The sequence below is a fragment of the Trichechus manatus genome, unplaced genomic scaffold (genome assembly GCF_000243295.1).
Source record: "Trichechus manatus latirostris isolate Lorelei unplaced genomic scaffold, TriManLat1.0 scaffold00072, whole genome shotgun sequence".
NCBI lineage: Eukaryota > Metazoa > Chordata > Mammalia > Sirenia > Trichechidae > Trichechus > Trichechus manatus.
In genome coordinates, this window is record NW_004444008.1 from 12270407 (window position 1) to 12296163 (window position 25757).

The 25757-nt window shown below is 45.9% G+C and overlaps 1 protein-coding gene across 1 annotated transcript in view; it reads right to left on the minus strand.

The window, feature by feature from the left end:
• Positions 1-21098, minus strand: part of DAP (death associated protein) — a 94658-nt gene extending 73560 nt beyond the window's left edge. The window contains exons 1-2 of the mRNA XM_004380286.2: positions 21024-21098; positions 298-394 (exon numbers count right to left, since the gene is read on the minus strand). Coding sequence (XP_004380343.1) covers positions 298-394; positions 21024-21078 — 152 coding nt within the window. The 5' untranslated portion in view covers positions 21079-21098. The remainder of the gene's footprint in view (positions 1-297; positions 395-21023) is intronic.
• Positions 21099-25757: the final 4659 nt, after the last annotated feature.

Consider the following 25757-nt stretch of genomic DNA (forward strand, 5'->3'; position numbering starts at 1 on the left):
GCGTGGGCCAGTGGGTGAGGTGGGGGCATGCAGTGTGGGCTGGTGGGACACAGCGTGGGCCAGTGGGTGAGGTGGGGGGCATGCAGTGTGGGCTGTGGTATTTAATCAGAAGAGGGCCTGGTCGAGATGCTCTCTTTCTCTCTCTCCCTATCTGAGAACAAAACCCCCCACCTCGCTGACTGGGAAAAGAAAGAGCCCAGGAGTTATCAAAAACAGAGACCAGAGAACAAACGTTAACATTTAACCCAATGCTGGCTCTTTGTGAAACATGCTCACGAGTCACCGGAAATCTCCCACCTGGGGCTTTCCCACTCCTGGTTGTCCTTGTCCTTATCGTCTTTGTTGTCACCGCTGTGCGGGTGTTTCTGCACAATCCGCATTCCGCCAGCTTTCACTTAAACGGAAACAGAAAGGCAGGTATGATTAATGCGGAAATGGAATAACCTGAGCATCAGAAAGAACTAGCTGGAAAGCTTCTGTGATGGCCCGGTGACCACAAGGTAGTCTAGGCACATCTGTTGGTGACAATCATTAACTATGGAAGGTCAGCAGTGCTTGGAGGTGATGCCATGATTCAGCGCTCAGCGTGACCTCTTACTCCAGGTCCACTTAGAAACTTTCCAAGGCTCTTGGGTTTTTTTTTTTTTTTTGCTTTTCTTGGTTAAGTATTTCTTGAGAGCACAGGCATAACAAAGTATAAACCTAGTGAAGAAGTAGCTGCTTGCTTTAGATTCTGCACATCTTCTTGATGCAACAAGAGCCCACTTCAGTCCTGCCCTGGGATGTTTTCTCAAATATCGAGCATGCTTTTGATGGTGGTGATATAGCCGCAGGTGACACGGGACAGTTACCCTGCCAGAGGCACAGAGCCCAGTGAGGGAGCAGCGAACAGCTTCTGTGTCCTCTGAAACCCTAGTGAGTGTTACCTAATGAGTTCATTCCGGCTCATAGAGACCCTATAGGACAGAGTACAACTTTCCCGTAGGGTGTCCTAGGCTGAAGTCTTCAGGGAAAGGAGCTCTGGTGGCACAGTGGTTAAGCACTCAGTTACTAACCAAAAGGCCTGCGGTTCGAATCCACCAGCCGCTCCTCTGGAGAAAAGACCTGGCCATCTGCTCCAAGAGATTATAGCCTAGGAAAGCCTATGGGGCAGTTCTACTCTGGCCTAGAGGGTCACTACAGGGTCGCTGTGAGTCAGAATCGACTTGGCAGCACACAACAACAATCTTTACAGAAGCAGATCACCAGGTCTTTTTTCCTGTAGAGCCGCTGGTGGGGTCAAATTGTCGACCTTTTGGTTGGCAGCTAAGTGCTTAACCACTGTACCATCAGGGCTCCTTCTGGTGAGTGTGGGTAGATGTTAACTCTATTAAAGGTTTTTATAAAATATATATATAATTCACATACAATTCACCCATTTAAAGTGTACAGTTCAATGGTTTTGAATGTATTCATGGCATTATGAAATGATCACCACAATCAGTTTTAGAACATTTTCATCACCCCAAAAGGAAACCCCATGCCCATTAGCAGTCACAAGCTCTCCACTTCCTTCTCCTGGAAACCATTAATCTACTTCCTGCCTCTATGTTGTTGTGTTAACTGCCTCCTAGTTGGCCTCCCACTCACGGCGGCCCCATGTGTTACAGAGTAGAACTGCTCCATAGGGTTTTCTTGGCTGTAATCTTTATGGAAGCAGTTCCCCAGGCCTTTTCTTCTGCGGAGCTGCTGGGTGGGCTCAAACCACCAAACTTTAGGTCAGTAGTAGAGCATAAACCATTAGCGCCACCCAGGGACTCCTTTCTGCCTCTATAGATTAGCTTATTTTGGGCATTCCATGTCAATGTAATCATATAATATGTGGCCTCTTTCATTTAGCATGATGTTTTCAAGGTTCATCCATGTAGTAGTCTGTACCACTACTTCATTCCTTCGTACTGCAGAATATTCTATTGCATGGATATACTACATTTTATTTATCCATTCTTCAGCTGATGGACATTTGGGTTGTTTCTATTTTTTGAATATTAGGGACTGCTGCTATGAACATTTGTATACAAGTTTTGGTGTGGACATATGTTTTCAGTTCTTTGGGGTATATATCTAGGAGTGGGACTGCTGGGTCATACGGTCATTCTGTTTAACTTTTTGAGGAATCAGCAAACTGCTTTCCACAGCAGCTACACCATTCCCCATTCCCGCCAGCAGTGGATGAGGGTTCCAGTTTCTCCGCATCCTTACCAACACTTGCTGGTTTCCCGTTTTCTGCTAAGAGCCATCCTAGTGGGTGTGAAGTGGTATCTCATAGTGGTTTGACTGGCATTTTCTTAACAGATAAAATGTTAATACTGTTTTGCAAGGAAAAACAACCACAATAACTGATGTTCTAGAATTTAATAAGTGTAGGAAATGCTAGGTTAAACAAAAGCAATGGGTTTCCTCAAGACGGATTTTCTCCACCTGTAGGGTGCTAGGAGACCTGGTGGCGCAGTGGTTAAGAGCTCGACTGCTTACCAAAAGGTTGGCAGTTCGAATCCACCAGCTGCTCCTTAGAAATCTTATGGGGCAGTTCTACTGTGTCCTATAGGGTCACAATCAGTCAGAATTGACTTGACAGCAATGGGTTTGTTTTTTGTTTTTTTGTTAGGGTGTTAACCTGCAGCGGGAAGCTTTACGAGGGACACAAAGTACAGTCTTTCCCAAATGTATTTGACCACAGAACATTTTTTCCCCAGTAATACGGTTATCCTCCTTTAGGACTAGAGGGTTCCATGGAATAGTTTGGAAATGCTGGCCAAATGCATGAAAGTCCTGCCCACATCCAGGAAGGCGGCCTCACTCGGCAGCCACAGCACACGCCTGGGAGTCTGCAAGCTCCTCCATGCCCTCAGCGCTCCTCCATGCCCTCAGCTATGCTGTCTCCGAGTGGTACCCAGCCTCTCAAAGCCTCGCTGCCCCATCCGTAGAAAGCAGAGAGTAAGAGCAATATCCTAATATTAGTTTGAATGAGAAGAGAGGGGCATTTAGTAATCCCAGCACACGATGAGGGCTTTAGAGAACGCAGAATCCTTTCAGCTGCGCTTGTCCTCACCCCGTTACGTCCTTCCTCCTCAGAACAGCTATTGTTGTTAGCTGTCGTCAGGTCGGCCCCCGACTCGTGGTGACCCCATGCACAATGGAACGAAACACTGCCTAGTCCTGCACCATCGTCATGATAGTTTGTAGATCGGACCGGTGTGATCCATAGGGTTTTAATTGGCTGATTTTTGGAAGTAGATCACCAGGTCTTTCTTCCTAGTCTGTCTTAGTCTTGAAGCTCTACTAAAAACTGTTCAGCATTATAGCAACACACAAGCTTCCATGGACAAATGAATGGCAGCTGCGCATGAGGTGCACTGGCCGGGAATCGAACCCAGATCTCCTGCATGGAAGGCAAGAGTTCTACCACTGACCCTGGGTGTTTTACCATAATACAGCTCAGATCACACAACACACTTTACCTTGGCACAGGACAAATGTGGTTGGACCCGCTGTGTCACAAAAGTCCAGGACAAGTTCTACATTATGCTGATGAATAGGAAGGAGGATGTGAAAAACACCCTCCAGCTTACACACTTCTAATGTAATACAGGCTTCAATTTCCCAGGGAGATTCTACCAGAATCTTTCTGATTTCAGAAAGATGAGGACACTTGCTTCTCATGCCAACAGAATGTGAGTGGCTGTCCATTAGAAAAGGGCCAAGCAGACAGCAATGAAATGAAGAGCTGTGTTTAAACTGTGCTCCGGGTTTGGAATGAAAATATCCCCATGGCCATCCCCCACCTTTTCACTGGGGGAGGAGGAGTGGGGGCAGTGTTCTACTTTCAAAAAGAAGGAAGTATAATCCTGTTCAGTAATTCTCAATAATCTGCTTTTTAATCCTATTCATTTTTTAAATTTTATTTATTGTTGTTGTTGAGAATATATACAGTGAAACAAACACCAATTCGATAGTTTCTACATATACCATTTAGTGGCACTGATTACATTCTTCAAGTTGTGTAACCATCCTCACCCTCCTTTTCTGGGTTGGTCCTTCCCCATTAACATAAATTCACCGCCCCCCTAAGGTTCCTATCTAATCTTTCCAGTTGCTGTTATCAGTTTGATCCCATATAGATAGTTCTTAAAAGAGCATAAAGCTTAAGGCAGATATTTTTCCACTAGTTAAACTAAACTATCATTTGGTTTTAAGAAGAATTCAGGGGATACTTTTGGTTTAAGGTTTAAAGATTAACCCAGGGCAATGACATCAGGGGTTCATCCAACCCTCACAGTTCCAGGAAGTCAAGAGTCTATGAGAATTTGAAGTTTTGTTCTGCATTCTTGCCATTTTGATCAGAATTCTTTTATAGAATCTTTGATCAAAATGTTTAGTAATGGTAGCCAGGCACCATCCAGTTCTTCTGGTCTCATGACAAAGGAGGGAATTGTTCATGGAGGCGATTAACCACACACTCCATATCCTGTTCTTGACTCTCCTTCTTCCTCTGTTGTTCCAGACAAACAGAGATCAACTGTTGTGCCTTGGATGGCATCCATCCATTGATTTTTATTTCAAGCATTTAATTTTTTCATGTCTAGACCTTATGTATTTTTTTCTCAAATTAGTCTGGTCTTTTTCTTTACTCACGTTTTCAATTTTTTATCTTTAAATTTTTTCATGCACACTTGTTTTATAGTTGTATATCTGCCTGTTGTATATCTGGCCTGGTGGCACAGTGGTTAAGTGTTTGGCTGTTAACCAAAATGTCGACAGTTCAAATCCACCAACTGCTTCTTGGAAAACCTATGGGGCAGTTCTACTCTGTCCTATAGGGTCACTAAGAGTCAGAATCGACTCAGTGGCAACAGGTTTGTTTTTTGGTATCTGCTTACTAAGGAGCCTTGGTGGAGGAAATGTTAAGCACTTGGCTGCTAACCAAAAGGTTGGCAGTTCAAGCCCACCCAGCAGCTCCATGGGAGAAAGACCTGGCAATCTGCTCCTATAAAAATTACAGCCTAGGAAACCCTGTGAAGTTCTGCTGTCATATGGCGTTGCTAGGAGTCTAAAATTGACTCAACAGCACCTAACAACAATACACACTTACCGCTCATGCTTATTACTTGGATTTTTAGTTCCATCTTTGTTTTAGCCTACGGGATTTCCCTTACTTTAAGCCCAGATAAAGAAATCGGATTCAGCATTTCCAGGTTTTTTGTTGCTTTGAATCAATATTTCCCAGGTAATGTAGTCTGCCACACCTTTAGAAACGGAGATTGGCAATAGAAGTCTGCAGTTGTTTTATTATGTAAGGTCTGTGGGAGTCTAACTATGGTGCAGTCAGTTACTTAATATGGTCCTTCTAGCCATAGTCTTTGTAACTCCCACCAAATAACTGGGTGGGACTATGTAAATGAGGTGCTTGTGGCCCACCAAGGGGACTGGACAGCTTGCTAATAATGCAAATAAGGTGCATGGCACCTTGTGGGGGTGGGACCATGCAAATAAGGTCTATGGAACCCTCACGAGGGGATTGGTCAGTTTGGCCATTCCACTAGGCTTAAAGGAAGTCGGGGAGGGGGGAAGCATAGAGAAGAGAGAGAGAGAAGATATAACATGGAAGACAGAGAGAGGCAGCAGAGGCATCAGAACCAGAACAGAGAGGGAGCGCTGTAACACAAGAGATGGTGAAAAGCAGTGGCAGAGAAACGGCAGCAGGAGAACCAGGTGACCAGCAGGAGATGGTGCAGTAGGTTTCCTGGCCCCCAGAGCAAGAGAGCTGAGGGCCTTCAGGCCAAAGCTTATTGGTGGAGTGGGGTGCCTCTGGGCACTTACTGGCAGAGCTAAAAGAGGTTTGTAATACTTGCCCGAGCAGGGCAGAGGCTGGGCTGAGGGCCAGAAAGAGGCCTGCCTGTGGGCATGGCTGAGAAGAGGCTGTCCTGATTGAAGAACTGTATCCTGAGTCATTTCTGATCCTGAACTATAACTTATTACACTTCCCTAATAAAGCCCATAATTGTGAGTATTGTTTGTGAGTTCTGTGTGGCCACTGCAGTGAACTATCAAATCCAGCAGAGAAGTAGAGAGTGCGGTGGCAGGAACGGTTGGTGTCAGAATTGGTAAAAAGTTTGGGGGTGGAGGCGTGTCTGATCTCTGCCTCACAGCCATCAGCCTTGGGCTGTTGATCTTGATTCTCCTCCCCCCTTGTGAAATGAGGGGAAGTCAGACACCCCCGCCTTGCCATTTTTACGCTAAACTTCTTACATGTTCTGTCTGCCGATCCTTGCTCCTGTGCGGGTGACTATGTACTGTGAGCTTGTCTTCAGCAGGGCCTTACCTGTGGGAATCCTACAGGGCCAGGGGTTTCTACAGTATGTTAAAATAATTTTCCACCCAGATCAGAGAGTTTTGAATGTTTTTGGCTATGGGAGGATCTTGAAAGAATTGTCCCACTAAACGTTTCTTTAAAATTGTTTTTAGTTGCCACTAAGTCGATTCCAACTCATGGCGACTCCATGTGTGTCAGAGTAGAAATGTGCTCCATAGGGTTTCCAATGGCTGATTTTTTTGGAAGTAGATCGGCAGGCCATTCATCTGAGGCACCTCTGGGTAGACTCGAACCTCCAACCTCTCGGTTAGCAGCCAAGTGTGTTAACCATTTGTGCCGCCTAAAGACTCCCCCATCTATCCCACTCCTATCCCATGCCAATCAGAAATAGATTAAAGTGCCTGCCTAAAAATGGCCTCTGAATCCTTCCAACGTGGCAGAAGCAAAATGTTTAAATGGTAACTCACAGATGCGTTCTGTAAATTGACAAAAGTAAAAAGATCTGTACAACTATCTACAGAGAAAACTGACGATGAATGTCAAGGAGACATTCAAAATAATCAAGTCTTCCTAAGCTCCGAGGGGGCAGCCTACCCGCGCCTGTGTGCTGTGAGTACACTGTCAGGGCTCGGCCATCCAGCATCAGTGCTGCCATTTCAGCTAGTTTATAAAAACAATTAACTTCATTAATGCTTCACAGCGTGTTTGGTGACTAATGCGGCAATAGAGTGGCAATAATAATAATAACTCAAGGCCAGAGACAGATTAACTTTAACTTGCAATACTGCCAAAAAAATACGACAGCCCGTATTTATTTTGATTATCATTGCCTCTAGAACTCTCAGTTTGTAAAAATACGACTGCAGGATTACTTCTGCAGAAATCTTTGCAGAATTATTTGTAAATGTAAGCATTTTTACGAGAGACGATAGAAAAAAAAAAAAGACTGAGATTTTTGTTGTGGGGGTTGTTATTCAAACTAACCAGTCGTCATCCAGTCAACCCCAACTCATGGTGAGTCCACGTGTGTCAGAGAAGATAGAGTTTCAATGGCTGATTTTTACGAAGTAGATCGCCAAGCCTTTCTGCTGAGATGCTTCTGGGTGGACTTGAACCTTCAACTTTTAGTCAGCAGCAGAATGCATTAACCATTTGAAACCAACCAGGGACTCCATTATTCAAAGCAGAGCTTTGCCTTTTAAGATTAACAGGCTTGCTCTCAGAGGAAGTGCTGTGCAGAGGTGAAGGGCACAGGTCCTGGGGCCTGACCCCTGGGTTCCAACCCCAGCTCTGCCATGTGTGTGTCCAGATGGGCAAAGTGCTGAAGCTCTCTGTGCCTCCACGTCCTCCATCTGTGTGGAAAGGGTCATGTGCGCCTCCCTCCCAGGGAAACCTGAGGATTAAAGAAGCCAACAGGCATGGAAAGCCTACAACAGAGCCTGACCCGCACGATATGCTCCACTGTTAGCTACTCTTATAAACACGCTGAAAAAACGGAGCCTTCAGCTCTTGGAGACCCCTGTAGTCTTCAGCACACTTCTCTCCTACGTAAGAGATACTGATATCGACTTATGGAGTCCCTGGGTGGTGCAAACGGTTAACGGGCTCGGCTGCTAACCGAAAGGTTGCTGGTTCAAGTCCATCTAGAGGTATCTTGGAAAAAAGGCCTGGGGATCTACTTCTGAAAAATCAGCCATTGGAAACTCCATGGAGCACAGTTCTACTCTGACACACGAGGTCACCATGAGTCAGAATCACTTGGTGGCAAGTGGTTTACGGGGTTGCTGAGGCCTGAACAAGACGTGTAACGTGCTTAGCTCAGAAGGGCACTCCACTGATGCGGTCATCAGGTCACCTCCATCGGGACCACCATCATTACAGCGCCGTCTCAGAACCCCAGACCGCCCACTTCTGCTGCTTCTCCTTCATTGCCAGCAGCAGTAGCAGCAGCAGCAAACGCACCAGAGGTTTGCTCTGTACCAGGCGCTGTTCTAACCCCTCTCCATGCATCATCTCACTGACACAAGAACCTCATGGAGCAGATACTGAGACACAAACGGGCGACCGCCTGCCTGAATCACACAGCTGGCAGGTGGCAGAGCTGGGGTCTGAGCCCGGCAGTCTACACCTTGATCACATCACGTACACCTTTCCAGGACACAGAGCACCCTCGCTCCTTAGAGTGATGTAAGTAACAACCCGCAGGTAGGTTCTGGTATTAGGCCACCTGGCTTCGGAGGAAAGGAAATATGAAATAAACACCTCTGTGCAGAGCAGCTTCCTGCCCAAGGGGATAGGAAGGGAAGGAAGCATCACCCATTGGTCAGATGCTGGCAGGCAAGCAAATACTGAAGAAGAAATTGACTCCTTCTTATCATGAGTCCACGTGTCACGTGTCAGGGTGCCTGACTGCAGGGGTGAGTCACCGACAGCTCGCTGTTTGCTAACGATCAATGGCAGGCTAGAAAAATCTATAGCTGGAAGGTGGGCAGGGTGAATGAGAAAGGCGTCACTCACCACTCTAAGGACCACACGAGCAGGGTCCAGTTGCCAGGGCTGTTATGCACACAAATACCCCCAAAAGCAGTACTGCGGGTACTAGAGCAACTGTACGCTATCTCCGTTCTTATCTGAGAAAAGCTAGGGAAATGTTATTCAAAGGACAGCCAATCCACCTAAAAGGAGAGATGAAACGTTGTGAGAATGTTTCTGGTGAGAAAAACAAGAACAAGACACCAACCAGAGCCGCAGGTTAAGTTTAACCCTCAGGATCGTGGGGCTTAGCGATGTGGTGGAAGGTAAGCAAAGGGAAAGTGGAACCTGGCCACCCTCTGGGATTGGGGAGATTTGAACCAGCTGCTGCTGAGTTCACTCTGATTCATGGTGACTCCATGAAGACTCCATAAGGTTTTTTCCAAAGGCTGATTTTTCAGAAGTAAATGGCCAGGCCTTTCTTTACAAGTGCCTCTGAGTGAACTCGAACCCCCAACCTTTTGGTTAGCAGCCAAGTGTGTTAATCGTTTGTACCAACCGGGACTCCTCAGTGAGGTTAGGTGGGTGGGAACAGGGCAATGTAATAGGGTCCATCTTAGCTCTCCTAGGAGAAAGGAAGGACAATCACAGGCACGCAGAGCAGACACTCACCTGCTCGGACACTCGTGGGCCTGAGTGTGGGAGCCCTCAGTGAGGTTATGTGGGTGGAAACAGGGCAATGTAATAGGGCCCATCTTAGCTCTCCTAGGAGAAAGGAAGGACAATCACACGCATGCAGAGCAGACACTCATGTGCTTGGACACTCGTGGGCCTGAGTGTGGGAGCCCGGAAAAGAGAACAGGAAGAGGACAAACAGGCGAAGGCAGACGGAACCTGTGTGGAGCCGGGGCACGGACAACAGACTTGAGTTATGCAGGGTCTCAATGAGACCCTGCACCCGAGACCAAGAGACGTCTGCACAGGGGTTGCAGGAACCTAGGCACTGGATGGAAGTAATTGCTGTGCTAAAAAAGAGGCCCCGATAAGTTCCTGAACTTGTGTGTCTAATGATTTCAACGCTAAAACTGCTAAGGAAGATATAAAGGAAACTGCTGTTCCGGGCTTAGAATCTTAGACGGTTCAAGTGGGAAGGTCCTTAAACATTACAGGGAACAGCCCCATTTGCTTCACAGAGGTAGACGTGAAGTTGAGAGACAGGGCCTGACTCACTGGGGTCACAGATCTCTGAATCAGAACCGAAAGTCTAGGTCCCATCTTCCACACCAGCGCCTACTCCACTTCACAACACAGTGCTGACTCAAAGGAGAATCTGAGTGGTGGCTGGGCCAAGATGGGAACCTTGCTGGACAGTGACTGGGTCACCTCTGATCTGTAACGCCAAAGTTGAGGAGTGGGTTGAGGGGGAAGGATAACCCTGAGTTTAGAAAAGCTGGCTGAAAGAGTTCCGTGAGGAGTGCTGCTTGGAGATGTTCCAGAGATACTTGGCACTGGGGGTTGGGGGCTGACGCAGAGACTAGTTAGATGTTTACCAGTCCCAGTCCAGCCTCCCTTGCAGCTGGGTTGCGGCCATTTGACTGGGTCTTGGACAACATTAGGGGGAAAAGGGACCGTGGAAGAGTGGTTCCTCAAAGATGTCCACATCTTAATCTCTGGAACCTGTGACTACGTTCTTTTATATGGCAAGAGAGGTGTTATAGATTGAATTATGTCCCCCAAAAAATGTGTGTATCAACTTGGCTGGGTCATGATTCCCAGTATTGTATGACTATGTACCATTTTGTAATCTGATGTGATCTCCTTATGTGTTGTAAATTCAATCACTATGATCTAATAAGATGAATTAGAGGCAGTTATACTGATGAGGTGTACAAGACTGGATAGTGTCTTAAGTCAATCTCTTTTGAGATATAAAAGAGAAAAGCGAGCAGAGACACATGGGAATCTCACACCACCAAGAAAGCAGTACCGGGAGCAGAGAGTGTGCTTTGGACCTGATGTTCCTGCGCTGAGATGCTCCCAGACCAAGGGAAGACTGATGCATGACAAGGACCTTCCTCTAGAGCCGACAGAGGGAGAAAGCCTTCTCCTGGAGCTGATGCCCTGGATTTGGACTTGTAGCCTACTGGATTGTTTTTAGAAAATAAATTTCTCTTTGTTAAACCCATCCACTCGTGGTATTTCTGTTAGAGCGGCACTAGATGACTAAAACAGGGAGGTTATGGTTACAGGTGGAATTAGGCTGCTAATGGGGGGAAATGGTTAACATGTTGGCTGCTAACCAAAAGGCTGGTTGTTTCAAGTCTACCCAGAGCCATCTTAGAAGAAATGCCTGGCAATCTACTTCCAAAAAATCAGTCACTGAAAACCTCTTGAAGCACAGTTCTACTCTGACACACATGGGGTTGCCATGAGTTAGAATCGATTCAATGACAACGGGTATTTTGGTTTTAATCAGCTGACCTTAAAATAGGGAGACTACCCTGAATTATCCAAGCCAGTCCAATGTAATTACCAGAGTCTTTAAAATAGAGGAGAGATGCAGAAAAGTCAGTGTCAGAGTGATATTAGAAAGACTCAACAGGCCATTGCTGGCTTTGAAGATGGAGAAGGGGGCCATGAGCCAAGGAACGCAGGTGGCCTCTGGAAGCTAGAAAAGGCAAGGAACCAGATTCTCCCCTAGAGCCTCCAGAAGGAACACAGGCCTGCCAACACCTAGATTTTAGCCCAGTGACAGCCATTTTGGATTCTGACCTCCAGAACTGTAAGATAATAAATTTGTGCTACTAAGTTTGTGGTAATTTATTATAGCAGTCAGAGAAACTAATACAGTAGCACACCCCAGCCACAGACTGCACCATAAAACCCCTGGCATGACAAACCATCCTCCCTCCCACCTTTGGCAGAGGCCACGCATTCAAATGGCAGCCTCACACCATGGAGAGAGTCTGGTCTCTGAATGGTTCCTTGTAGGCGGGCTGCCCAAGAGAGAAATAAACCTTCATTGTCTTCAGCCACTGAGACTTTAGGTTGTTAGTTACAATAGCTAGTATTACTTTCTGCAACTAATACAGTATTTTATACAAAAGTGAGTATTCCTTATATAAACAACAATATTTCTGAAGTTAGAAAAAAGAAAGCATACACATAGCCAAGCAAACACCACAGGGAACGCTGTGAGGTGAAAGGACACACACAGAAGATGCGAGGGGGGTACTACAGGTTAAATAGTGTCCCCTCAAAAGCTGTGTTGAAGTCCTAGTTCCTGGTAGCTATGAATGTGACCTTCTTTGGAAGTAAGGTCTTTGTAGATGTACTCAAGTTAAGGTGAGATCACTAAATGGTCCTAATCCAATATGCCCCCACGTGTCTGTCAGTTTGTCATACTGTGGGGGCATGCATGTTGCTGTGATGCCGGAAGCTATGCCACCAGTATTCAGGTACCAGTAGGGTCAACCATGGCGGACAGGTTTCAGCTGAGCTTCCAGACTAAGACAGACTAGGAAGAAGGACCCTGCGGTCTACTTCTGAAAAGAATTAGCCAGTGAAAACCTTATGAATAGCAGTGGAACACCGTCTGATATAGTGCCAGAAGATGAGCCCCCCCACGTTGGAAGGCACTCAAAAGACGACCAGGGAAGAGCTGCTTCCTCAAAGTAGAGGTGACCTTAATGACATGGATGGAGTCAAGCTTTCGGGACCTCCATTTGCTGATGTGGCACGACTCAAAATGAGAAGAAATAGCTGCAAACATCTGTTAATCGGAACGTAGAACGTACAAAGTATGAATCTACAAAAAATGGAAACTGTCAAAAATGAAATAGAACACATATACATCGACATCCTAGGCATTAGTGAGCTGAAACTGACTGGTATTGGTCATTTTTGAATCAGACAATCATGTGATCTACTATGCTGGGAAAAACAACTTGAAGAGGAATGGCAATCCATCGTTCATTGTCAAAAAGAACATTTCAAGATCTATCCTGAACTACAACACTGTCAGTGACAGGATAATATCCATACGCCTATAAGGAAGACCAGTTAATATGACTATTATTCAAATTTATGTACCAACCACAAAGGCCAAAGATGAAGAAATTGAAGATTTTTACGACCTTCTGCAGTCTGAAATTGATTGAACATGCAATCAGGATGCACTGATGATTACTGGTGATTGAATGCGAACGTTGGAAACAAAGAAGGATCCGTAGTTGGAAAATATGGCCTTGGGGATAAAAACCATGCTGGAGATCACATGATAGAATTTTGAAGACTAACAACTTCTTCATTGCAAACACCTTTTTTCACCCACATAAAAGACGACTATACACATGGACCTTGCCAGGTGAAATACACAGGAATCAAATCAACTACATCTGTGGAAAGAGATGATGGAAAAGCTCAATATCAACAGTTAGAACAAGGCCATGGGCCGATTGCTGAATAGACCATCACTTGTTCATACGCAAGTTCAAGGTGAAACTGAAGAAAATTAGAACAAGTCCACAAGAGCCAAAGTATGACCATGAGTATATCCCACCTGAATTCAGAGACCATCTCAAACATAGATTTGATGCGTCAAACACTAATGACCAAAGGCCAGACGAGTTGTGGAATGACATCGAGGGCATCATACACGAAGAAAGAGGTCATTAAAGACAAGAAACAAAGAAATGTCCAAAACGGATGTCAGAAGAGACTCTAAAACTTGCTCCTGAAAGTCGAGTAGCTGAAGTGAAAGGGAGAAATGATGAAGTAAAAGAACTGAAGATTTCAAAGGGCAGCTCGAGCAGACAAAGTAAAGTATTATAATGACATCTGCAAAGAACTGAAGATAGAAAACCAAAAGGGAAGAACACACTCAGCATTTCTCAGGCTGAAAGAACTGAAGAAAAAATTCAAGCCTCAAGTTATGCTAGTGAAGAATTCTATGAGGAAAATATTAAACGATGCAGGAAGCATCAAAAGAAGATGGAAGGACTACACAGAGTCATTATACCAAAAAGAACTGGTCGACATTCAACCATTTCGGGAGGTAGCATATGATCAGGAACCGATGGTACTGAAGGACGAAGTCAAAACTGCGCTGAAACCACTGGCGAAAAACAACACTCTAGGAATTGACGGAACATCAATTGAGATGTTTCAACAAATGGATGCAGCTCTGGAAATGCTCACTCTTCTATGCCAAGAAATCTGGAAGACAGCTACCTGGCCAACCAACTGAAAGAGATCCATATTTATGCTTATTCCCAAGAAAGATGAGCCAACGGAATGCAGAAATTATCGAACAGGGTCATTAATATCACACGCAAGTAAAATTTTGCTGAAGATCGTTCAAAAGCAGTTGCAGCAGTATACAGACAGGGAACTGTCAGAAATTCAGGCCAGATTCAGAAGAGGACGTGGAACCAGGGATATCACTGCTGATGTCAGATGGATCCTGACTGAAAGCAGAGAATACCAGAAAGATGTTTATCTGTGTTTTACTGACTATGCAAAGGCATTTGACTGTGTGGATCATAACAAATTATGGATAACACTGCAAAGAATGGCAATTCCAGAACACTTAATTGTGCTCACAAGGAACCTGTACACAGATCAAGAGGCAGTTGTTCAAACAGAACAAGGGGATACCGCGTGGTTTAAAGTCAGGAAAGATGTGCATCAGGGTTGTATCCTTTCACCATACTTATTCAATCTGCATGCAGAGCAAATAATCTGAGAAGCTGGACTCTATGAAGAGGAGTGGGGCATCAGGATTGGAGGAAGATGCATTAACAACCTGTGATAAGCAGATGACACAACCTTGCTTGCTGAAAGTGAAGAAGACTTGAAGCACTTACTGACGAAGATCAAAGACCACAGCCTTCAGTAGGGATTACACCTCAACATAAAGAAAACAAAAATCCTCACACCTGGACCAATAAGACTGAAGAAAAGATTGAAGTTGTCAAGCATTTCATTTCACTTGGATTCACAACCAACACCCATGGAAGCAGCAGTCCAGAAATGAAACAGTGCATTGCACTGGGCAAATGTGCTACAAAAGACCTCTTTAAAGTGTTGAAAAGCAAAGATGTCACCTTGAAGACTAAGGTGCGCCTGACCCAAGCCATGGTATTTTCAATCACATAATATGCATGCAAAAGCTGGACAATGAATAGGGAAGACCAAACAAGAATTGACACCTTTGAATTGTGATTTTGGTGAAGAATATTGAATATAACATGGACTGCCAAAAGAACAAATAAATGTCTTGGAAAAAGTACAACGAGAATGCTCCTTAGAAGCAAGGATGGCAAAACTATTTCTTACATACTTTGGACATGTTGTCAGGGGGGATCAGTCCCTGGAGACTGGTAGAGGAACAGCAAAAAACAGGAAAACCTTCAGTGAGATGGACTGACACAGTGGCTGCAACAATGGACTCAAGCATAACAATGCCTGTGAGCATGGCACAGGACCAGGCAGTGTTTTATTCTGTAGTACACAGGGTCGCTATGAGTCGGAACCGACTCGATGGCAGCTAACAACAATCCAATATGATTGGTGTCCTTATAAGAAGAGACAGAGACACAGGGATAACACCACGTGATGATGGAGGCAGACAGTGATTGGAGGGATGTGTCTAGAAGCCAAGGAACACCAAGGATTACCAACAACACCAGTAGCTCCAGAAAGCCATCAAAGAGATTCTCCCCAAGAGCCTTCAGAGGCAGGCTAGCCCTGCTGACACCCTGACTCTGGACTCCTGGCCGCCAGAACTACGACAATAAATTCTGTTGTGTTAAGCCACTTAGGCAGCCCTAGGAAATTAATACAAGGCATATAACCACAAGTGACTGGAGAACAGAGTGAGACCTAAAATAGGTCTTAGAAATCCTACAGACCACCCTGCTGGAAGCTTTGAACAATGCAGTAGCTAAAAGGTCATTTTTTTCCCTTGAGTTGTGGATTGAGCTGTCTCTCCAAAAAACATGTGTGAACTTGGCTAGGCCATGATTCCCAGTATTGTACAGTTGTCCTACATTTTGTGATCTGATGTAATTTTCCTGTGTGTTGCAAATCCTAATCTCTGCCACTGGTTAATGAGGCAAGATTAGGTTATGTTAAAGAGGGTTAGGGTGGGATGCAACACCCTTACTCAGGTCACAGCCCTGATTGGACGTAAGGGGAGTTTCCCTGGGGTGTGGCCTGCATCACCTTTTATCTTACAAGAGATATAAGGAGACAAAAGTGAGCAGAGAGATGGAGGAACCTCAAACCACCAAGAAAGAAGTACCAGGAGCAGAGTGTGTCCTTTGGACCTGGGATCCCTGCACTGAGAAGCTCCTAGACCAGGGGAGAATTGATGACAAGGACCTTCCCCCAGAGCTGATAGAGAGAGAAAGCCTTCCCCTGGAGATGGTCTCCTAGACTGTGAGAGAATAAATTTCTCTTTGTTAAAGCCATCCACTCATGGTACTCCTGCTATAGCAGCACTAGATGACTAAGCCACTTGACACAGTGGGAACCAAAGCAGACCTCTTATCTTACCCTTAGTCAATGATCAGTGACTGGGATGAGGACATCAGAGCTGTACTTAGCCAATCCCTGATTGAATGGCTAACATGGTAAAAGACAAATGAGTCTTCCATTTCCAACAACAGACTGGCCCACATCACCTGGAGACCTCCTGACAGCGAGGTAACTCAGGGGGAACCATCCCCCACAACCTTTCTGAGGCATCCTCAACTGATGTCAGACTCCGACTGGTTGATATAACAGAGAGTTGAACTATTTTTGAGCTAATAAAAAAGGCAAAGTAGTCTATTTCTCATTTTAATTCAATTTGACTCAGTTCTAAAAGGAATGTATACTTTTCAATGAAAACCATACATAAAATTAGTAACACTCAAAGCTATCCCATATTAGATTTATGAGAATTTCAGTGACATATGGTTTTGGCTCTCCCTGCAAATGGAGGGGAACAGGGCCAGCAAAATGGATTCAACAAAGAGATTGTATCCACATCACTGCCACAAACTCACAAAGACGGGCAGAAATGAGTTATAGCTGGGCTTATAATTATATCCTCCTTTCTGCTGTGGAACACTATTACTGCTGTTAGATGAAACAGAACCCCACTAATCCAACTCTGCTAATCTGTATTGGCAGTAACTCCCATAAAACAAGCAGTCTCACCCCATTTCTCTGCAAACATTTTGTAGTCAAGAGAAGTGGTGAGGTCTCAAATCATTAAGACTTGATAACTTCTACAGAGGAGCGCAGACTCCAGCACACTTGCTGGAACATTAGGCAGCGCCATTCATCACTCGTAAATAACAATACTCTGTACATACACGGCACCTTTCTCCCAAACTCTTCAGAAGGCTGTATGCGCCGTCTCATTAATCTCGCACCTCAGCAGGGGCACCTGGTAAGTGATGGCGTCCTCCATCAAGGAGAAGAGCTTTGAGGTCCCAAAGGCCAAGGGTCTTCAGGCCCGTCACTCTGGAAGTCACTGGCTCAGAGGAATCAGCAAGACAGTCTGAACTGTTCAGCCACTTTTTCAAACGGCTTTGTCCTCTTTACCACAACTGTAAAGTAACTGCTAATTAAATGAGCAAGTAAATATCAAGTGCTGAGCACAGAGTAAACCAAAAAGACACATCGCGGGGTTGGCAACCAATGTCACAAAACAGTGTGTATTAATTGTTTAATGAGAAACCAATTTGCTCTGTAAACTTTCACCTAAAACACAATTAAAAAAACAAAAACAGTTGCTGTCAAGTCAATTCTGACTCATGGCGACCCCATGTGTCAGAACAGAACTGTGCTCCATGTGGTTCTCCGTGACTGATTTTTTTGAAAGTAGATCACCAGGCCTTTCTTCCGAGGCACCTCGGGGTGGACTCAAACCACCAACCTTCCGTTAGCAGCCGAGCTTGTTTATTGTTTGCACAACTTAGGGACTCCTGGACACGCAGTAACTTTCAGCAAATGTTAGTTACTATTATTACGATTGTTATCATGCTTCCTAAACTGGCTGAGAGTGTCCCTACATCATTAGAGAAGACACCAGAGAGACCTCGGGAAGGTGCCGTCCAGCAAGCTATGGGAAGTGAAGAGCACGAAGAGGCCCTGGAGAAACTCCTTCAAGACATATTTACTATTTTGTGCCAGCCCTGTGCCAGCCACTGGAGGTAAAGGTATCAGTGATACCAGTTCCAGAAGCAAGGGGAAGAGGCAGACAGGTGGAGGTTAAGTGCGATAACGAGGAAAACGGGGTGCTGTGAGAATACACCGCAGGCACCTGGTCCAGAGAGCAGTAAAGAAAAACACAAAAGAACAGTGAGATAGGCACTGTAGGAGAATTTTATTATTTCCGATTGAGGGATTAAGCATCAGTCTCTGTTATCCAATTTAAGCACTTAATGAAAGCATTCCCAAAGTTTCTAAGGCTGTTATTTCATGAACTGTGTTCTTGGCTGTCCTTGATGATGATCCTTTATTATAGTGGGTTGCCTTTTTTTTTTTTTTTTAACATCTACTCCTCAAAACCGCCTACTCTCTGGCTATGCCAGACTAAACAAGAAAGCCAGAGCTTCCTGCCAAGAAAGCCTTTCACACAGGGCCCTTGTAACACAGGCAGGAAAGTGCAGCAGAGGTACCGCTGACAGGCAGACACTGCCACCCACAAAAGGCTCCTTTCTAACCTGCACCTCTGGGCCCAGGGTGCCAGGCCCTTCCCTCCAACTCTGTCCAAATCTAACAAGCCTGATAAAATGCTGGATGACCCTGGCAGCCAATCTATGCCACTCCTGCGAGATTTAGGCTAAAACCCAATCCACTTGTCAGGGAGTTGACTCCAACTCATAGCGACCCCATGTGTGTTACAGCAGAACTGTACTTCATAGAGTTGTCAATGGCTGATTTTTCAAAAGCAGACCACCAGGCCTTTCTTCCGAGATACCTCTGGATAGACTCAAACCACCAACCTTTCGGTTGGCAGCCAAGCATGTTAACTGTTTACACCACCCTGGGGCTCCCAAAGGCTAAAAGGACCTCCTGAATCACCTGAGTTTACCTGCAGGCTTACCTGACCTTGGGGCTCTGATCCCCAAGAGGGATGGAGACAATGGAGCTCCAGTCACAGCCACAGAGCATTTCCTAGAGGAAGACCATCTGTTCCAAACGCTCACATTTCACAGAAAAAGCAGCTGAGCCTCAGAGAAGTCCTTTGACGTTTCACAACTTAGAACCCAAGTTCACTGTGGCGCTAGCACAAAAACGGGGCCTCCTCTCTCCTTAGGGGTGCATAAGCTATTTAATTTCTAATTCACAAAGCCGATCTCTATTTGACAATTCAAAGAAAATTTCAGTTCTTCATGGAATTTCTCCTTAGGGTTTAATATGGACGGCTTATATCTCTGATATTAAAAATCTCCATATGGACACATCTCTATATGCCAGTTGCTGCTACTGTGACTTGACATCACTGTAATCCATACCCTTTCATGCAACTCACTACCCCAGGGGCAGGGGAGCTGGGCAGACTGCTGGCACCCGGTCCAGGAGAAGCAGCACGGCCACAAGAGCAAATAAAGGTATTCCTCCCTAAGGTGGTGCTGCCAGATCTTCCCGCAGCTGCACTGGGCCCACCCCGGTAGGAATTAAAGGTTGGAGTTATCCACAGAGGACATCTCTGCTGAGGTACTTTTTCACTAATGCAACACAAAAACAATGCAACTGTATTTCCTTAAATGCCCCCAACGTCCATTTTCCTTCATGTTAGAAGGATCTTCTAAACTCTCAAGCCTCACAAGTCCCTTCCCATCAGCCATCTTTCTTCCGTTCAGCTGCTCACTGAAAGGCTGGCGGTCTGAACCCACCCAGCAGCTCTGCAAAAGATCTGGCAATCTGTTTCCATAAAGATTACGGCCAAGAAAATCCTGTCACATGGGGTCTCTATGAGTAGAAATCGACTCAACGGCACCCAACAATGCCAGTTAGTTGCTGCTGTTGTTAAGAGTCTAAATTTCACCAGTGAAAAATGTTACCTACTCTGGAACGTGACCTATTTTAAGAACTGCTCCTATGCAGATGTTGAGGCAGAGAAGTGGTGCCCTATAGGGGGAGAGACAGGAAGGGTGGAAGACACAAGAGCCAGTGTATTCCAGGAATCTTTACTGTATCAAGAAGATGGCACAAACGTGCCTCGAAAAGAAGCCATGTTTGTCTACAGTTTCTGCTACTAGAAGACTGAGTTTATAACACAAACACGTGCAATTAACACCCTAAGAGAACCCCAGAGGTGGAAGTGACTTGGTTCCTGGGACCTTGCCACCTGAGTCTCTTGCCCATTGTCCTTCCATGTGGATCGCTTGTCACTCAGAAGGAGAGGAGAAATGGAAATCGACAGCTTGCACAGAGTCGAAAAAGCAAACAGGAACTGTGCTCAGAAGGGGGAGGGGGAGGTATGAGCATAAGGGTGGCTTAGATTCATATTTTCTGGGAAAGATGGCTCTGGGTTTAACTTCCTTGTCTCAGAAGTTTAGGACTTGCTGGAAAAAAACCACTTTGACCAAACGCTGGCTATGAAAGAAACGGGAGTAAAATAAGTCACATTGACTGATTAATGACTGAAAAAAAAAAACTTTCCTTTGGATCTTTCGTCAGCATGAAACGCTATCGGCCTACGATATTAAAAACACTGACTTTCGTTTCTGTTACTCGTTTTAGTTTAAACATCTGCTCTTCTAAGTAAGCACTGACCACCAAACGTTTGGGTTTTTTTTAGGTTGTGCAACTTGGCTTATCTGAGCCATCCTAATTTGCATACAAATTAGCATATGTAAGCTGTGTTTCTCATACTGTAAAGAAACGGGTCTTCGCCAGTGCAGGACTGAGTGTGAGTGACAATCCTACAAGGGACACGTCCCACACTGAAAAAAGTTTCTTGTTCTGAGGTGGCAAGTCTCCAACGCCATGCAGAAAGATTCTCTTTTGGCCAGCTCTCGCTCGGTGCATTTAGGACCCTGGGCAGGGATCGAGGACAGGTCCCTCCCTGCGGAGCCCCCGCCCGGCGCCCCGTCCGTGCCCGTCCCGGCCCGGTGGCCGCGGGTTCGAGCCCGCCCTCGGGATTGCGGGGCAGGAAGACCGCGCAAGGAGAGGAAGGGAAACGAGTCAGTACCGGCCGGCGGGTGTCCAGCTTTAGTCTCTAGCTTCCCTTGGGGAGGCGAAGACATGGTGCGCCGGGTTCCGCAGGACTGGGAGGCGGCGACGGCGGGCTCGCGGGCCAGGAGCGAGTGAACGCTAGAGAGGCGCGCGGGACGGCGGGACGGCGCGCGGACGGCTAACGAGCCGGCACACCCCCAGCCGCGGGCGCCGACGTGGCGCGCTCCCGCCGACGTCGCCCCGCCCACCATTCCTGGGGTGCGTGATGGCGTCACGGCGCGCGCCCCCCCCCCCGCTTCGGTCCCCGATGTCCCGTGTGCGGAGCATGCGCAGTCGGCAGCGCCACGTTGGCCGTTATCTCCCGGACGGAGGAGGGAGGGTGTGGACTGGGCGCGTGGGGTTGGCAGCGGCGGGGGCGGTGCTGGCAGGGGAGTCGCAGGAGGCAGAAAAAACCCCAGCATGCGGCTCCTTAATGGGACGCGCTCTGCACGCCGCGCTGATAGTCGGGGGTCGGCGGTACAGCCAGAGTGGAGGCGCCCAGAGTACTGCTGTGTCTCTAGCGGAACCTGGCCGTCCGCTAAATGCCTTTACCCGTCTCACACTTGCAGTAGCTCATTAAGGGCAGAAATGAGACATCAGATGGGAGCAACCAGGGGGCCGCGGATTGCAAGGGTTTGTTAAAAGTAGATACAAAGGGGAGAGTCTTCTCCCATGCAAATAGGCGGTGCTGTGCAACCTGCACCGATTGATTTGACGGTTCCATTTTTACCGGTTTCTCTTGCGATGGAACTTGGTTCTGTCCAAAGCTGACCCCCTCCTCTGTGCTCTGGATCATATCCCTGTCACCTTCTCTAAGTACTTTGCAACTACAGTTATGCTCTCCTGCACCACAATTACGCCTTGCTGGATTAGCATAGAACCGTGCCTAAATGGCCCGTTTCGGCCACCTCCCTTGGTGTACATCTGCCTTTAACAAGAAAACTGCTCGAAAATGTCTGTACAGGTTGTCCCTCCCTCTCCCCTCCCACCGGCTCCTCAACCCAGTGCAACCTATCTGGTTTCATCCACCTCCACGGTGCTGCCTCCAACCTCGGAAACTCCTTTTGTCTATGTGGTCAAATCCAATGGTCACTTTTCCATTCTCATTCTACTCGACCTCCAGCAGCATTTGGTCGAGCTGACCGTCCCCCTCAAGGATGCCACATCACTGCCTTGTTCTTCTAGTTCTTGGGCCGCCCTGACTGCTCACTCAGACCTTCCAATTCTTGTAAGTTTTCTAAACATTTAAGTACCCCAGGGCTCAGCCCTGGCCCACCTCCCTAACTACACTTTCCTTAGATGGTCTCCTGTAGGCTGGTGGATATGACTAGATGCCCAATCTGCAAATCCATTTCTCCATCCCTGACCTCTGGACTAAACTGCAGACTCACATATCCCACTGCTTCCTTGACATCTCCACCTGGGTGTCTAAAATAGCACTGCCCAACCCTTTGTAGTCACACAGGTGTAGAAATGGATATACTATACCTGAGATATGCTTTTTTTTTCCACCCACATTGCAACATCACTGATAGCAGGTTTGCTGTTAGCCCAGCAGCAGTTATGATATAGTTGCCTTTCTCTGGCATTCATATCAAAACCTGCAGACGGTGTCAGTAGCTCAGACGAAAATCCTGAAATGGTTAATTTTTCGGAAGTAGATTGCCAGGCCTTTCTTCCAAGGTGCCTCTGGGTGGACTTGAACCTCCAACCTTTCGGTTAGCAGCTGAGCACGTTAACTGTTTGCAGCCCTCAGGGACTCCTATTTTTTTCCCTCTTAGTGGTACATAAAATAAAGGTGCACCTTGTGAGCAATGACATCTCAGAGTCAATGACATCGCATCTTTGGGGTATAAGAAGGAGTCTTCTGAGGCAGGAGCTGGGCTGCAGAGGGGCCCTGGTGGCCCCAGGCCCCACTGGCATGCCCTCAGGCCTGAGAGAATCAGTATCTCTGCCTAACTATGACCTCTTCTCTGAGACTACACTGACTGGGACACCCTGGGGGGAACCAACCATCTTTCATTTCACATGTTCAAAACAGAACTCTTGATTCCCCCACCCAGCCACCAATGACTTCTCATCTAGATAGAATCCAAACTACTCATTACGATGTGGAGTAGCTGCCTGCTCAGTAGCTATTCTTACTGAAGGAAATAATTTTGTTTAAGGAGGAAATGAGCCTAGCTTGGAAAAAAACCCCACACATTTCCCAGCCTCCTTTGCAGCTAGAAGTGGCCAAGTGACACAATTCTAGCTATCGAAATACAAGTGGGAGTCTCTTAGGAGATTTCTGGGGAAATTTCGCATTCTTGATATGAGCACCTTCTTTCCTCCTTGGGACTTCATTGTTCTTACTGCCTTGAATACCGACAGAGGGCAGAAAGCAAAGCAATCATATTGCAACCATGAGGCAACCGAGGAGATGAATCCCATACACAAAAGGCAGCAGAGCAAAAAGATCAAAGGCGTGTGGGACCTTGCTGGCCTGTGGTGGCTCTGCACAGCAGCAGAATACTCCTTTCGGACTTATTTGTTATATGGAAAAGAAACCCTGTTAGATTAGATGAAGTCCTTGTAGTTGGTTTCTTTACATGCAGCCAGACACACCCCTAACATTCATGACCTACCAGGCCCTGTATGATGGAGTCCTGCTCACCTCTCTGAACTCACCCCTAACTGCTGCTCTCTGGCCACATGGCCTTTCTGATGCTCCTTGAGTATGAAAAGCCTTGCATTAGCTGTTCCCTCTACCTGGAAACCCCCTCCCCCCAGATCCTTGCATGGTTAATTCCCTCTCATTCCAGAATCAGCCTCTCAGAGAGGCTACCTTATCTGAAGCCTGCCCAGGCACCTTACATACCACCCTGCATTACTTTTTCTTTTTTTATTGTGTTTTAGGTGAAAGTTTATAGTTTAAGTTAATTTCTCATTCAAAAATTTATATATATATATGTATGTATATATATATATACATATATATAGTTTTGTGACATTGGTTGCAGTTCCCATAATGTGATATCACACTCCCCCTTTCCACTCCGGGTTCCCTGTGTCCCTTTGACCAGTTCCTGTCCCTTTCTGCTTTCTCATCCTGCATTTGGACAGGAGCTGCCCATTTGGTCTCGTATATCTGAATGAATGAACTAAGAAGCATATTCCTCACGTGTATTATTTTTTGTTTTATAGTCCTGTCTAATCTTTATCTGAAGAGTGGGCTTCAGGAATGGTTTCAGTTCTGGGTTAACAGAGCTTCTGGGGTCCATAGTTTCAGAGGTTCGTCCAATCTCTGTCATATCATTAAGTCTGGTTTTTTATGTGAATTTGAATTCCGTTCTACATTTTTCTCCTGCTCTGTCTGGGACTCTTCATTGTGTTCCCTGTCAGGGTGGTCATTGGTGGTAGCTGGGCACCATCTAGTTCTTCTGGTCTCGGGCTGGTGGAGTCTCTGGCTCATTTGGTCCTTTAGTCCTTTGGGCTAGTACTTTCCTTGTGTCTTTGGTTTTCTTCATTCTCCTTTGCTCTAAGTGGGATGGGACCAACAGATATATCTCAGATGGCCACTTGCAAGCTTTTAAGACCCCAGACACTACTCACCAAAGTCAAATGTAGAACATTTTCTTTATAAACTGTTATGCTAATTGACCTAGATGTCCCCCAAAACTACGGCCCCTAGGCCCCGGCCCCAGCTATTCGGTCCCTCAGAGTGTTTGCATGTGTCTAGGAAACTTCTTAGCTTTTGCTTTGGTCCAGTTGGGCTGACTTCCCCTGCATTGTGTATTCTCCTTCCCTTCCCCAAAGTTGACCCTTGTCTACTATCTAGTTAGTGATTTCCTGTCTCCCCCTCCTCACCCTTGTAACCATCAAAGAATGCTTTTTTCTGTGTTTAAACCTTTTCTTGAGTGCTTACAACAGTGGTCTCGTACAATATTTGTCCTTTTGTGACTGACTTATTTCACTCAGCATAAATGCCCTCCAGATTCATTGACGTTGTCAGATATTTCATGGATTCATCATTGTTTTTTATCATTGCATACTATTTCATTGTATGTATGTATCATAATTTGTTTATCCATTCATCTGTTGATGGACATTTAGGTTGTTTCCATCTTCTTGCTATTGTGAATAGTGCTGCAATGAACATGGGTGTGCATATGTCTATTCGTATTACGGCTTATTTCTCTTGGGTATATTCCTAGGAGTGGGATTGTTGGATGGTATGGTATTTCTATTTCTAGCTTTTTAAGGAAGCACCATATTGTTTTCCAAAGTGGTTGTACCGTTTTACATTCCCATCAGCAGTGCATAAGAGTTCCAATCTCACCACAACCTCTCTAACATTTGTTATTTTGAGTTTTTTGGATTAGTGCCAGCCTCGTTGGGGTGAGATGGTATCTCATTGTGGTTTTGATTTGCATTTCTCTAACGGCTAATGATCGTGAGCATTTCTTCATGTGTCTATTAGCCACCTGAATGTCTTTGGTGAAGTGTCTGTTCATATGTTTTGCCGATTTTTTAATTGGATTATTTGTCTTTGTGTTGTTGAGGTTTTGCAGCATCTTGTAGATTTTAGAGATGAGACCCTTATTGGATACATCGTAGCCAAAAATTTTTTCCCAGTCTGTAGGTTGTCTTTTTACTCTTTCGGTGAAGTCTTTGGATGAGCATAAGTGTTTGATTTCTAGGAGCTCCCTGTTATCTAGTTTCTCTTCTG